This window comes from Anser anser, assembly GCF_964211835.1.
Source record: "Anser anser genome assembly, chromosome: 2".
In the NCBI taxonomy this organism is placed as follows: domain Eukaryota; kingdom Metazoa; phylum Chordata; class Aves; order Anseriformes; family Anatidae; genus Anser; species Anser anser.
Genome location: NC_139721.1, coordinates 22,539,815 through 22,553,871, shown reverse-complemented (window position 1 = coordinate 22,553,871; position 14,057 = coordinate 22,539,815). Strand labels below are relative to the sequence as shown.

The 14,057-nt window shown below is 36.3% G+C and overlaps 1 protein-coding gene across 10 annotated transcripts in view; it reads left to right on the top strand.

Moving 5' to 3' along the window:
* Positions 1 to 14,057, top strand: part of VPS13B (vacuolar protein sorting 13 homolog B) — a 478,347-nt gene that overhangs the window by 391,283 nt on the left and 73,007 nt on the right. For all 10 annotated transcript variants that reach the window (XM_083824116.1, XM_083824118.1, XM_083824115.1 and 7 more), the window contains one exon: positions 149 to 333. In XM_083824116.1, the coding sequence (XP_083680242.1) occupies positions 149 to 333 (185 nt within the window). The remainder of the gene's footprint in view (positions 1 to 148; positions 334 to 14,057) is intronic.

Here is a 14,057-nt window from a genome sequence, read left to right as displayed (position 1 = left end):
TAATCTTTTAAAAGTCAGGGAAATTGCTTTTTTTACTTTCTCTGCTTTTGATCCTGAGGGGTTTATTTTTAACTACTTTGGTCTCATAAACCAGCATGTTTCTTTTTAGAAATTATATAACAGATTATAGCTTTCTTTCATTTGACAGAAGCACAAAAACTGCCTGGTGCCTATGAAGTTGTGTTTTACAATGAAACTGAGGATAGTCCAGGAATGATGTTATGGAGATATCCAGAACCCAGAGTGCTCACTCTTGTAAGAATTAATCCTGTTCCTTTTAATACCACTGAAGATCCTGATATCAGCACTGCTGACCTCGGAGATGTTCTTCAGGTAGGTAAAGAGAGTTTTCTGCTTTCCCTAACAAAAGAAAATATTACAGCAGTAAAGTGAATGTTTTCAAACTCGCATTTATTAAAAATGAGTGCAAAACAAATGTCAGGAGCTCTATAAAATCAATAGGAGGTAGATTCTACAGTTTATACGTATCTTTAGTTTTAAAACTACTTGTCCAAACATTTTAACCACTTATCTGCAAAGTTTTTCAGCTGTAGCAAGCTTTATCTGTTCTGGTTTGCCAGGCATACCAAGTTTTTATTCTGGCTTCATATGTTTTCACCCATCAGTCTTTATTTAAAGATTTCATTTGATTTGAAAGAGAGACATATAAAGAAAAACCTGGTCTGAAATAGCCGAGATGCAGTGGAATCATTGAACAAAAATCTCCAATCCTGCCGTTCTCTCCTGCGTCTCTGATGGTAGATGGCTGTACCTCTTCTAGTAAGTTCCACAGGGTTCACAGAAAGGATCTAGTTTCTCTCATTATTCTTTGACAGGGTTGAAGTGGGCAGTTTGACTGTGTGAGATCATGGAACTGCCCTTCAAAGAGGGGCTGAGTGCTGCAAATCTGTGATTCAGTGCTTCAAAAATAGGGCCATACCTCACCATTGCACTGATCCTTAACTCTGAGAATTTTTGCTTTCCAAAATTTATAGTTAGGTAGTTACACTGTCTCCTGTGTAGTGTAATTCATGTTTATAAAGGTTACTTACTCCTTGCATGCCTATTTTGATTTTTGCTGATTTTCAATTTTAATACTATTGGTTTTCCTTTTGTATTGTAAATTGGATATCTCTCTTTTTTTTTTTTTTTAATCTAATCTGCTCGTTGGTCCGAATAGCATTATAGTGTTGTGAGTCAAGGGAATTAAGTATCTCCCAATTCTTCTTATTTGTTCAGAAATGTTTAATTATATTTTATTGTTCTTATAACTTTAAAAAATTGCTTTTAAAATTGAATTATGCAGCAATATGTGTTGAGTTTTGGATGAGAAGTATAATCTTCCTCAGATAAATGGTATAATGTTATTACCGTGCACATACTGCTAGTGAGATCATGTAAGTGTCCTGCCAATTTCTTTGCCCTCTAGACAGCCAAATGTCAGCTCCTTTCAGTTATATGAAAATTAAAATTAAATGGAAAAAACCAGCTCCGTTTGGCATGAGGTTTGAATCAAAGATGAAAATTATGTTATTGTATGCTTTCTTGATGACCTATTATGTTGCTATGAAAGCCAGCAATTTGCCTTCTTTCAGGGTGGTATTTTCAGAAGATAGCACACCAAGGTTTTGGTATGAAGTGCATTAAGCTCCCCTTATAGATAACAGACATCATGAGCATAATGTATGTGTTTTGTAATAATCTGTCCCTTGAAAAGAGAAGCATCAGTTCTTCAAGTGGGTATCGACAGGGATTCAACTGCATATGCAGCTGGACTTCTTGTAGCAAGCACGTTTTGCCCCTTTGTGCTTCCATACTACAGTGAAGAGAAAAGCTGTTAGTTGCAATCTTCTGTCATCTCCTCTGGGATTACCTTACTCAGTAAGACAGAAACCAGCATGTGCTCTGCTGCCAGTTCTGATGTTCCCTATACTTCTACTGGTCTTCACGTAATCCTTCAGCATAGTATTTTATGTTATACATTGACCACCACAAACTGTTTCCATCTTGTTTTAAGTTTGTAATCAAGCATCTCTGTATAGCTTCCCTCCATGATGCTTTCAATTTTGTGATGAATTATTTCTTAGTAGTTAATACTTTGAGCTTTCATTTACACAGAAATAAATTAAAGGTATCAGCCAAATAAGAGCACAACATCACGTGTGATCTTGACTAACACATCTACTCAACAGCTACGCTTTTTGGGCAGATGGAGTGCAGAAATGCCTACAAAAATATCCACATTTTGGTAGTGGGCCATTAATTATGGCAGTAACTGTTGCCTGACTATAGGTGGTAATTTATCACATTTTCCAGAAATGGCAAATATGCATAGGCAGAACAGGTCTGCACAAAGTCGATAAGCAGCCATTTAAAAAATGATTAATTAATCTAACAAATAGGTGGGTGGAAGAAATAATAGAGTCAATTTTCAAATTCACCAAATACAGATCTCGAACTTTTGGTGCTGATTTAAATGAATAAGGAGGTCTTTCGTCAGCTCTACTTTTTCCCTGTATGGATATATCTCTGTTTCTTAAGCACAGTGTATTTACTGTGTATGGAAAATTCACAAAATATAAAGAGGAAAAAGATAAAACAACACTTTCCTTCACTTCTTGACATGAAACGATAAAGGAACATCTGCAAGCCAAAGACTTAAGCTTTTTTGAAAAAGGAACTAAATTTCAAGACAATAATGATATCAAAGTACATTAAAAATATATTTTAAAAACTTTCCCAAGATTGCATGTATGTTCAAATGCTAGGAGAATCCATAATGTCACCACGTTTTACCAGTCTCCCTTAATCCTTCACATAAATCCAGGCAAAGGTGCACTTCTGTAAGTTCTCTTGAGCTTAACAGATTTAAAAGTTTGCTAGTTGCACAATCTTTCTTTCCAAGTTACTTGCTGTGACATTTCATCTAGCCTTCTATCTTTGCTAAACTTCTTCTGGCATATCTTTTTAATCATGAATACAATTTAGAAGTCTCTTTGTTTCTGTAACTGTTCTTTGAATTCTTGGAACTTGCAAAAGCTTCACCATAAAGAGAATTTTTTTAGATACCAAAGCTGTATGTCATCTGCTGTGACCAAAGGACAAGCTAACAGCTACAGCTTATACGAGTTGAAATGAACAATAATTTTCTCTAAAACCTCACCTTGCTGCTATTTGTAGTTTGTCCCAGGGGCTTATTTTCTTGTGCTTTTACTTGTGTTGTTGCAAGGATAAGCAATTTCACTTGTCAAATTTCTAATATTTTACTTGCTTACAATCCCAGCACTGTTGCTTTTATTTGTATAGGGAAAAGGAAAAATGGGCGTTTCTGCTATGGTGTATAGCATGTTGCATTTTCTTTAGTGATTTCAAATAGAACTTCAATCTTTTCATTTGAAGGCAGTGAGAGAGAATCCCAGTTGCACTTACAAGAAACTGCACCCGGATTGTATTTCTTCTGTGAGACTGAGAGAATTTAAATTTGTTCTTCTTCCTGTTTACCAGACATTGCAGCTCCTTTCTATTTAATTATTGATCTCTCACTGTCCCATTTTCACATGCTAAAATGTTCTTTGTGTGACATACCATTCTATTAGATAACTACTTGGTGAAACACCTTTAGATTTCCCTAGTGCCTCTTCTTAATTTTTTAAGGAGTTCCTGTTAAACTGACAGTTCAGAGATATTTCTAATTCTCAAGTACTAAAACCATTATCTGGCATCACTTCTAACCCTTTTGATCTGCAGAGAAGGAGACCTGCCTTCTCTTGTACCTGGTTGTTCTTTGATAGAGTGGGTCCTAACCTATCAACACAATTCCAAAACTTAAAGTTCTTAGTCTCTCACACAGAACAGAAGAAAATCTTTAAGCATCCTACAAACAGACAGATACCTAAATACAGTGGTAACGAGATTATGATGATTTCAGGTTGAAGGTGTAGTTGGTCTATGCCAGGAGAAGGCATCCAGGAACCATGGTCATTTTGTGTCTTGTAAAACATTATGACTGAAAATATTGTTGTATGGTTAGTGATTAAAAATAAAGACATGTAGAAGTATTTAAATTAATATAAAGAAATGTCACGTGCTGTTTTTATGGGAAACTTGTTTCTTTCAATATGAATTTTGTAACTGTGAGAGGAGCAGAGATTTGGTTTGGGATGCCTTTGCTGTATTTCCTACTACTCCCCTTTATGTTTACATCACTGCCAAGATAACTTTCTGAATATACCTACTCAAGACCATTTTTAAGTTTATAAATCAATTTAGATTCAAATTATACAGTGCATGTATTTGTAAGTTCTTATTAGTGAAGAAAGTACATGCAATCATATTATTTTAGGAACACAAAATCAGTGAAATGAAGCAAAAATCAATTTGCTGCTGTGCTTACAAGTGTCTGGGTGCAACCTTGTATAGCTAACAGAAAAAAAGTTAGTATTGGGTTCTATATCAGGAAAGAGATGTGCTATTAACACAGAATTTTCTTTAGTCTTTTATTCTGAATATCCTTGATCAAAACCGTTAAGTCTTGACTGTTACATCAGCTTCTGTTTTAATTCCACTAATAGTTGCCTGTTATCCAAGTTGTGAGAATTTTTTTTATTGGTATTTAGAAAGCTTTAGGTACAACTAAATATTTTAGTAAAGGTTGATATGGGATAAAGGAATATGCACAAGAGCAACAGTTTAATTTTCTCATGAAAAGAAAGCAATTAGGCTTGTGCAAGTAATGTGATAAATACTGCCTATAAGACACCACTACTGTACCTTTCGTATAATGGAGGTCTACAGAAAAGACCTTCAGGCAGCAGGAGACTCAAATATTGGTAAAGGCATACTCTTTTGATCTTGACTATTGCTAAGATTATTTTTTAAAACACATGGAGAAGAGAAACCCTATTACACTGGTAACTCCACTTAGGACAGCACAAGTTTTGTAGGAGTGAAGTCAATCCCAGTGCTGATTCCATCTATGGATATTTAATCCAGGATAATTACTGCCCGAATCAGCAAGGGCAAGGGGTAGAACAGTGTTGATGTGAGAATCTTATTCACAGCTCAGGAGCAGAGAAAAGTCCAATTAGGAAAAAATTCACAGAATGAATTAGAAGATAATAAGCAAGATGAAGATAATAAGCGAGATGACACCAAGCTAAGTGCGTGTGTCGATCTGCTCGAGGGCAGGAAGGCTCTGCAGGAGGATCTGGATAGGCTGGAGTGATGGGCTGAGGCCAACTGTATGAAGTTCAACAAGGCCAAGTGCCGGGTCCTGCACCTGGGGCGCAACAACCCCAAGCAGAGCTACAGGCTGGGAGATGAGTGGCTGGAAAGCTGCCTGGCCGAGAAGGACCTGGGAGTATTGGTTGATAGTCGGCTGAATATGAGCCAGCAGTGTGCCCAGGTGGCCAAGAAGGCCAACGGCATCCTGGCCTGCATAAGAAGCAGTGTGGCCAGCAGGTCTAGGGAAGTGATTGTGCCCCTGTACTCGGCTCTGGTGAGGCCGCACCTCGAGTACTGTGTTCAGTTTTGGGCCCCTCGCTACAAGAAGGACATGGAGGTGCTCGAGAGAGTCCAGAGAAGGGCAACGAAGCTTGTGAGGGGTCTGGAGAACAAGTCTTATGAGGAGCGGCTGAGGGAGCTGGGCTTGTTCAGCCTGGAGAAGAGGAGGCTCAGGGGCGACCTTATCGCTCTCTACAGTTACCTTAAAGGAGGCTGTAAAGAGGTGGGGGTTGGTCTGTTCTCCTACGTGCCTGGTGACAGGATGAGGGGGAATGGGCAAAAGTTGCGACAGGGGAGTTTTAGGTTGGATGTTAGGAAGTACTTCTTTACCGAAAGGGTTATTAAGCATTGGAACGGGCTGCCCAGGGAGGTGGTGGAGTCACCATCCCTGGAGGTCTTTAAAAGACGTTTAGATGTAGAGCTTAGCGATATGGTTTAGTGGAGTACTTAGTGTTAGGTCGGAGGTTGGACTCGATGATCTTGAGGTCTCTTCCAACCTAGAAATCTGTGATACTGTGATACTGTGTGAAAAGAAGTAGCAATACCATTACTATGTCAAAAGGGATGTCCTCTGAGATTTTCTCATTTGCAACAGAAGCAACTTTTAAATCACACAAGTAGATTGATGATAAGAGGAAGTCTGATGGTTGAAGATAAAAGGAAGAGTAATTTTAAAAGGACATTTATATTTAGGACATCAGCTTTTGCACATAATTTCTATAGTAAAAATTGGTGTTGGAACTTTGGAATTGTGCACATGTTTATAGATTTGTCTCAGCAAGTATTCACATATGGAGACTTAATTAAGGTGTGCTTCAGTTTCCCACTCTAACTGTAAACTATATTCTATAAGGCAAACAGCTCATTGTTGCAGGGTAACAGGTCTTTTCTTTGCTCCATGACATTCTTCTTCTGTAGCAGTTAAAGTTGTAATCTGCTGGTGGAGATTATTCTCAGTCTTGTGATTGTGTCCATAAAATGTCTTCTACCGAGGACTTAGAAGCACAGTAGTAGCCGTCAAGCAGAATATAATTTATATGTTATACAGAAATGTCTCCAGGGAAAATCTCAGAGTTGCGGAAGACATGAGCACCTCAGGAGCAGAAGTGTGCCGGTCAGTCTAAACTGCAGAGAAAGGGCTTTGGTAGTTTCTTTCCTCATCACCCAACTGATGAGATCATTGGCTTGATCTGGTGGCAAGGACAACTGAAGGAGAATTTGGGGCTGTTTCCTCAGTCCTGATTTAACTGCCTACTTTGGAAATGTGCCGTTATTCTGGCAACTAAGCAAGAAAGGAGTAAGGGCAACCATTTCTAGTTCCAGACAATAGGCTGTGGTTATACAGGTAATAACACAGTCCAGACCATAAAGGATAATGCAAGAGGAATATATTCCACACCATAACAAGGAACTCTAATTTCAGAGGTGTGGTGTAATACTGAATTCAACCATGCTTGTACAGTTCCTTGAGTCTGTCAGGTTGCAACAGCTGAGGAAGGATAAGTGTTCTTCATTTCTTTGTCATATTTACAGTTTGAAAGAGGAGAGTGGCAGGAATAAAAATCTCCTAGTGATTCAGTAGTGATTTTTAGATTGTACAGATAGAATATTGAGTTAGCTACATTTAGGGATTTAAGCTCAAAGAAAGTGGTAGTGGATATTTATTCTGTGAGGCTTGAAGCTAGACTTCCACAATGCTTCTGGTTTTCCAAAATATTCCTGTGTCTTTCTGCAGCCTTGATACTCTCAGATTTACTTTTGTCTTTTCCTCAGAATAGCCTATGTTCAGTCAGAAGCATGAAGAGGAGTTCTTGATGTACAATACTTTTAAGAAGAATCTATTTTTCTGATTTCACCTGGGCCACATTTTTATATTATTTATCTTTACCAGGAACAAGTTCAACAGGTTTGGGTTGGCAGGGAAGGGAGCAAAGATTGAGGGTGGTTGGGTTCACCAAGACAGGAAAGCAATTTGTATGCTATCAAGGAAGTATTTGGCTTTTCTGTGCCAGCAGGTGAATAGTACATGCAAATGATTTCCTGTACAGCTGGAGGCCTGTTTTAGCTAGTGAAGTGTTCACAGAGATACTCAGTGTTTTCTATTCTGTGGCAGAGTAATTTTTGCAATAAAGGATATTGCTGGCGCTGCCCCATACCTCAAACAAAAAGCTCTGTATTGTCACGATAGCGTTTACACAAGTGGCCCTGGGTTTAAATGGTGGAGAAGAACAGATTTGTCTAATCAAAGTGATCACATCGTGTGTAATACTCTGACTTCTGAGCTCTGTGATTTATTTAAGCTGCATCACCAACACTGACTTAAAATTCTTTCTCCTGGATTGTTAGCCAGTGATAGATACAAGCTGTTAATGCTTACAAGACAAAAGGAAGATAATCTATGGCATTTGTTCATTTCTCCATGTGAAGTTAAAATATCTACTGAGCTATAACCCTGACAGGTTTTTTGTATTTGATGATGTTTCCCTTGTGTACCTGCCAGGATTCCTATTGCATGCAAGTGTAGTCAGTATTGTAAGAGCTGATGAAAAGATGAATGTGTCCCCAGGTTTCTTTTTTTTTTGGCCTTTCTTCTTCATATAGTATCCTAATAAACAGAGCACTTATTCCTGGTTTAGAAAGAGGTGATTAAATTAACCAGACCTCAAGGTCTACGGTAGGAAACTAGGGAAGGTAAGTATAGTTTTGAGGTTGCAAGGGCTTAAGTGAGATTTAATAAGGAAAGACTAGGTAGATAATCCCTTTCTGGTAAATTTCATCCAGAGTATTTGCTGAGATGGTGAAGTCTCCTTGAAGAGAACATAAAATATTTCCAACTTCAAAAGGTGAGGATTCAAAAGATTGTCTGTTGCACTGCATTACATGCTTACAGTATTTAACTAACACATTTGCAAACTTTACATTCTGGAATCTGATTTTTTCAACACTGTCAGCCAATAAACAGTCATTTTCTAACACCTTGTGGTTGTTTAAACAGTGGCTTAAGGAAGCATGAGCTTAAGAAGGACTGACATTAGACCTACTGTAAGTCATTATTCCAGGAAAGATTTGACATGACAGTCAACAGGAAAAGAATTATGATCAATGTCAAAAACATTCATTTTCCCTTTTGACAGAGAATACCTCATTTTTGGCTGGCTCTGCTTCCTTTTTGCTTTTAACTCCCTGTTGGGGCTACAATATTCAGCTGGGCATTTGAGAGTCTGGGAAAAGAGCATTTTGGGAAACCACAACTTTTATTCATCTTTGATTCATTTCTTACATTTCCAAGCAACAACTATTTTGGAAATCCAGATAATTTGTGTGTGACAGGTTAGTGATTGAAGTTCATAGTGTTATTCGATAATAAATTGTAAAGTTCAGCTGTTCTCATCAATATACTTGAGGGTTTGCAAATTTTTAAATCTACTGTCATGCAGTTGTATCATCTTTAAATAATCAGACTTTTTAAATGAATGGTGAAATAATTCGTCTAATTGTTGTGAGCAGCTCAGAAGGCAATTCAGTGCTTCATATGGGATTCTCCTTTTTAAAACATATTTTGATAGTTCTGCCTTTTGATGTTATTTCAAATGACTGCAGTAGAATATAGTGTTTTTATGATCTCTCTACTATGTGAAGAGTTGCAACGAGCTTGAAACAAAGCACTATGTTATCATTATTGAGCATATCTGACTGTAAACTAGAAATTTAACAAACACATTTTAATGTAATGGAGGAAATTTCTTTCCTGTCACTAGAACTGAAGTTTGCATACATGCATGTGTACAAAAAAGAATGCAGGTCATTATGTAAACAACTACTATGTTTAAGAGGGCTGAAGACTTGCTTTTAGACTAAACAAATAACACTTCGGTTGATCTGGATGTAAGCACTGTGATGCTAGGCAAAATTTTGCATGTTTTCGAACATTAAGGCTCTGACTATTAATGATCAGTGTTGTCTTCATTTTCTTTCAAGGAAGGAAGTAGGGGCTAAAGAAGTTTCGGTGTTACACATTGAGTCGTAAGCAGATGTTGAAACAGAGCCCGTTCTCTTTAGAAATTCCAGCTTTAAGTATTATTTGTGAACTTCCTTGCCTGAGAGGAGGATTATCTCAGAATTCACTATTTTGTTAATGTATTTTGTGTGTATAATCTTAATTATTTTGCTGTGTGATCTTAGTGTTCGCTGCATCAAGATGAGGCTGTATCGTTTGGACTACAGTTTCGGTGCAGTCTGCAGGGAGTTAAGCGTAACTCGTTGGGAATGTTAATGGAAGTTGTGCATAATTTGCCTGTGCATCTCACTGAAATTTACCCTTTGGGGTTACTGAGCTAGTGAAAATTCTACCGGGTGCCAGAAGACTGACGAAACCATCAGATTATCTTAATGACAGATTTACACTCTCATTGTGTTCTGTACTTTTCAGATTTTGTAACTCTGATTTATGAAACTTTGCAAACCAAAGTTCTTTCTGCCGTTCACTGATCTTGTGACACTTTTTGTAGGAGTCAAGCTTTACTGTGGTGAGAATATGTGGTCAAAATATCCCATGTACTGAAAATTATGCTGTACTTCATGTATTAATAGACTGCTACCCGCAGTCCCAGAGGTGACTGCATTTCAACAGTATACTGCTTACATTGTTAACAAATATGGAAACCTAGAAAATGAAAGTCTGAAATAAAATGTGGAAGATTTTTCCTATCTCAGAAAAAGAGAATTAAAAAATAGTGTAAGTAACTAGGTCTCTAATGTAAGATGTCCTGTTTATATAAATCTGTTTGTCAATACTTAAAAATAAATTAAGAAAATAAGCAAGGTCTTAGTAAAGTAAATGAACTGGTGTTGATTTTGCTATTGGAGAAATGAGTGGTCTTCACATAAATTCAGTGTCAAGATGAATGTCACAGTAGAAAAAATGGGTTTGACACTTAGTAGTACATACATTTTCTTGTTTAAAAAAATGCTGCAGAAATCTTCTCAATTATAGCATAGCACAACTCTCTGCTCTCTTAACAAAAGCTATTAGTGTGTTTAGAGTAATTTTTCTGTAACGAAAAAAGTCAATATCAGTGACAGATTACATTACTATACACACCTGCATTCGTTCTGAACCTGCTAGCCTGATAAATTGATAAGATAAGTTGGTCACATGTTGTTTTTAAAAGGCAAAGAACAGAGTTCCTAATAAAAGAATTCTACATATTTCTTCTAAAAGGTTAAAAAGCATTTCTCAGGGCTCTTAAATTACCATATTGTGATACCAAGGGAAAATAAAACCTGGGCTTAGAGTCTTGTTTGTACTTAGAGGGCTTTCCGGACAGGAAGGCAATCTTGATGCAATTCAGTAAGCCACAATACCAGTGGGGCATTACAGGTGAAAAATTTGCAGCTGTACCCCTCACCACAATGTATTACAACTGTACAGTGGAATATTTCCTGTACAGAAATAGGGCTTGGTTAACTTTGTTTCCCAAGAGTAGATCACATTAAAATGTTATAAAATCATGATTTCCTGCATTTGAATACTTGTGGTTTCTCAACTGGTTCCAATATTACAAAGGGTTTTTTATAGCTTCTATTAGTTGAAGATGTATAGAAGCGTTTTTTTTTTTCCAAAGTCAGCTAAAAGGCAGTTATGTGTTTTTTAAGAGCAATTTCTCTCAGAAGACATGAGTTTTCCTTCACATCTCTTTTTTATAATTGAGTTTTTAATATTTACTTTATAAACTGCAGTACAGATGTAAATGTAAGCAAAATTAAATAAATATGCTAATGGTACCATAAATATATTTGTTAAATGGAGTTGAAAGAGACAAGGTATTTGTTATTCCTCAGTAAACAAAATAGTAGCTATTTTCTTTATTCAGTCAAAGGCTTCAATGTGCATAGGAAAACAAAGAAATTAGGCAGATAAACATTTGGAAGTGAATATTTTAATTTGAATGTGGTTTAACAAAATTTGTCTTAAAGCTAGAACACTTCAAAGAGAAAAAAAGCAAACTGTAAAGAAATGATACTTTTCTTTAATTTTTTAATTTCTCCAGTTGTGGTATCTGATTATTACTGGCTGTTGAAAATTAAGAGCATGCCACTGTGGAATAACTTTTACTGCCCAAAACATATGGGTATTTAAAGCATTAAAATAGTGTCAAAGTAACAGAAAATCATAATAAAAATACAGAGGGGATTGCAGTGGGAAGACAGCAAATACTTTGAACACCTAAAATGTATTTAATACTAGTACTAATACTAATAAGCTAGTTTTATTTTTTTTTTTTTAATTTGGATTTTTCATGAGAAGGGAAAACTGGTGGTCTGTGGCTCTGCTCAGAGAGGTTTTCCACACTGGTATGATACAATGTTAGCCCTGAGGAAGGCAAAAAAAAATGTTATGCAACTAGCAGCTTGATTTGTAGCATGATTTTTCACTGTCAATTACATGAGAAGATAAACGTGCATGTGTATATTGAAGTATCCTACTATCCTGCAGTTGTCCAAAATGTTCCAGTGGTCAGATCAGATTGTGTGTGTGATGTAAACTGGCATAGTAAGGAGGTTTTATTAAGTATTTTCTTTTCAGCATGTTTTTTACGTAATTAATTTTTCTGTATTTTTTTTCTATTTTTATAGAAATCATAGTTCAAAACCAAATTTAAAATTAAAGTTCTTGGTAGTTACTGCCAAGAATGTTCCCTGTATAAAATCTGGATAGAGCTCTTTGTTTTCTACTGCTGCTACTTCTGTTCACCTGAAGACAGAATTGTATTTTTAAGGCAGTTGGCCTTGAAACAGGAAAATATCCTAAAAACGGAATAGTGTTATTACAGAGCAATCAGTTTATTCATGCTCAGGAAGCTCGAGTTAAAATCTCAGCATGGGTTGGCGTCTCACACAAAGTGCTAGTTTGTATTGTATTCTGCCTCTCATTCACTTAGGTGGCCCTTCTCAGAGAAGATAAAACACACACATGCTTCCTGTCTTCTGTGTGCATTTTCTTGTACAGTAGTTGTTTCTGGAACAAGAGTAACTTCATTTCCAAGAGGAAACACCCACCATCTGAGGGACTGAGACTCAAGAAATTAGCATTTATTCTGCAGAAGTTTATTTTCCAGCAAAAACTAAAACAAAACATAAATTAAAAGGATGCACCACTGAAAGTAGCATTAAGCACATTCTTCTGTAACCCAGCTATTAATATCTTTCTCTTTAGAGGTCTGTATGTATATATTTAAAGGTCCATTTTTAATGCTGATTTTAAAATTAACTGTTCTAGTTTTTAAGTAATAAGACCACAATATTTTAATATAACTTTAATTCAGCAACCTCAAAGAGCTAGGTGGATGGCTATAGTGTTTTCCTAGACACAAAAAAAGATATCTGTGAAAGTGATATGATTAGCTAAGAAATTGAGATATTTTAATTATTTCTGTCTTAAGTGGCAATAATGTTTGAGACCTGTTTGATGTTTGAAACGTTCCTGTTTGAGACCTGTCAGCATGAGGACAATATGTATAGTGAATAATATAGGTATAATACACCTGTGTATATGTAGTTATGTATATATATAATGTATATAATATATATTTAATTATCATTTATGGCAACCTGGTAGCTTGTAGAAGTCTGGCATTGTTTAATATTTAGCTGCAGAGCTCAGCTGCAGAAACATACCTAGCAATACGTGGTAGGCACCAAAGGCTTTTAAAGTCCAGATTAACCAAGTAGTCTGAAGCTGGGAGGATAACATCAGGTCACAGGAAAATCTAGAAACATGTTGTCATCATAAAAGCCTTTAAAAAGCACATATGGATCAACAATCCTTTCTTTCCCATTCTATCTTCTTATGCCTAACTTCAAGTAGAAATAGACAATATCCATGTGGTCAATAGGATGTACAACACATGGATGAAAATGTTAATAAGTAACATAGTGTTAACAGATTACGTAGCAAGGCCTGACCTTCAGTTTCCAAATAGGAATTAAATTATTCTGGTACAGATAAAGTGAGGCATAATACATGATGAAAAATTAAAAACATGGGTCTATCACATTGTAGTGCACTAGAGGGAATATTTTTGTTGGTTATTAATACTGTCTTGCTGATAGATTAACAACCTTTCAGGAAATGACTCGAAGGATGCAGCATTTAAAAGGAGGTTTCAAGTTTCTTTTTTGTTGTTGTTGTTTGTTTGTTTTGAAAAATATTTATGATAAAGGTTTCAAAGCAAAAGAGTTTGTTGTTTGAGCTATTTGTACAGAACTGATTTATGTTCACAGAGGTGATTCTTACAATGTTTACGTTAGTGTAATATGTATCAGGATTTTTTCTCAAAATAGAGTAAAATGAGAGATAAATTTCACAGTGAATAGGAAACCACTCTCTCTTACTCTCCTAACTCAAAAAATTTCTGCTCCAAGGCAACTATTTCAGTAGAATTGTTTCTTTGTGTCCTGTCCTTGCAGGGAACAGAACTGAAACTGTCATTCCAATGAAACTGCTTTCCTTCCTGACAGAATTATTAATACACCGTTTTCATTCTTAAGAAGGA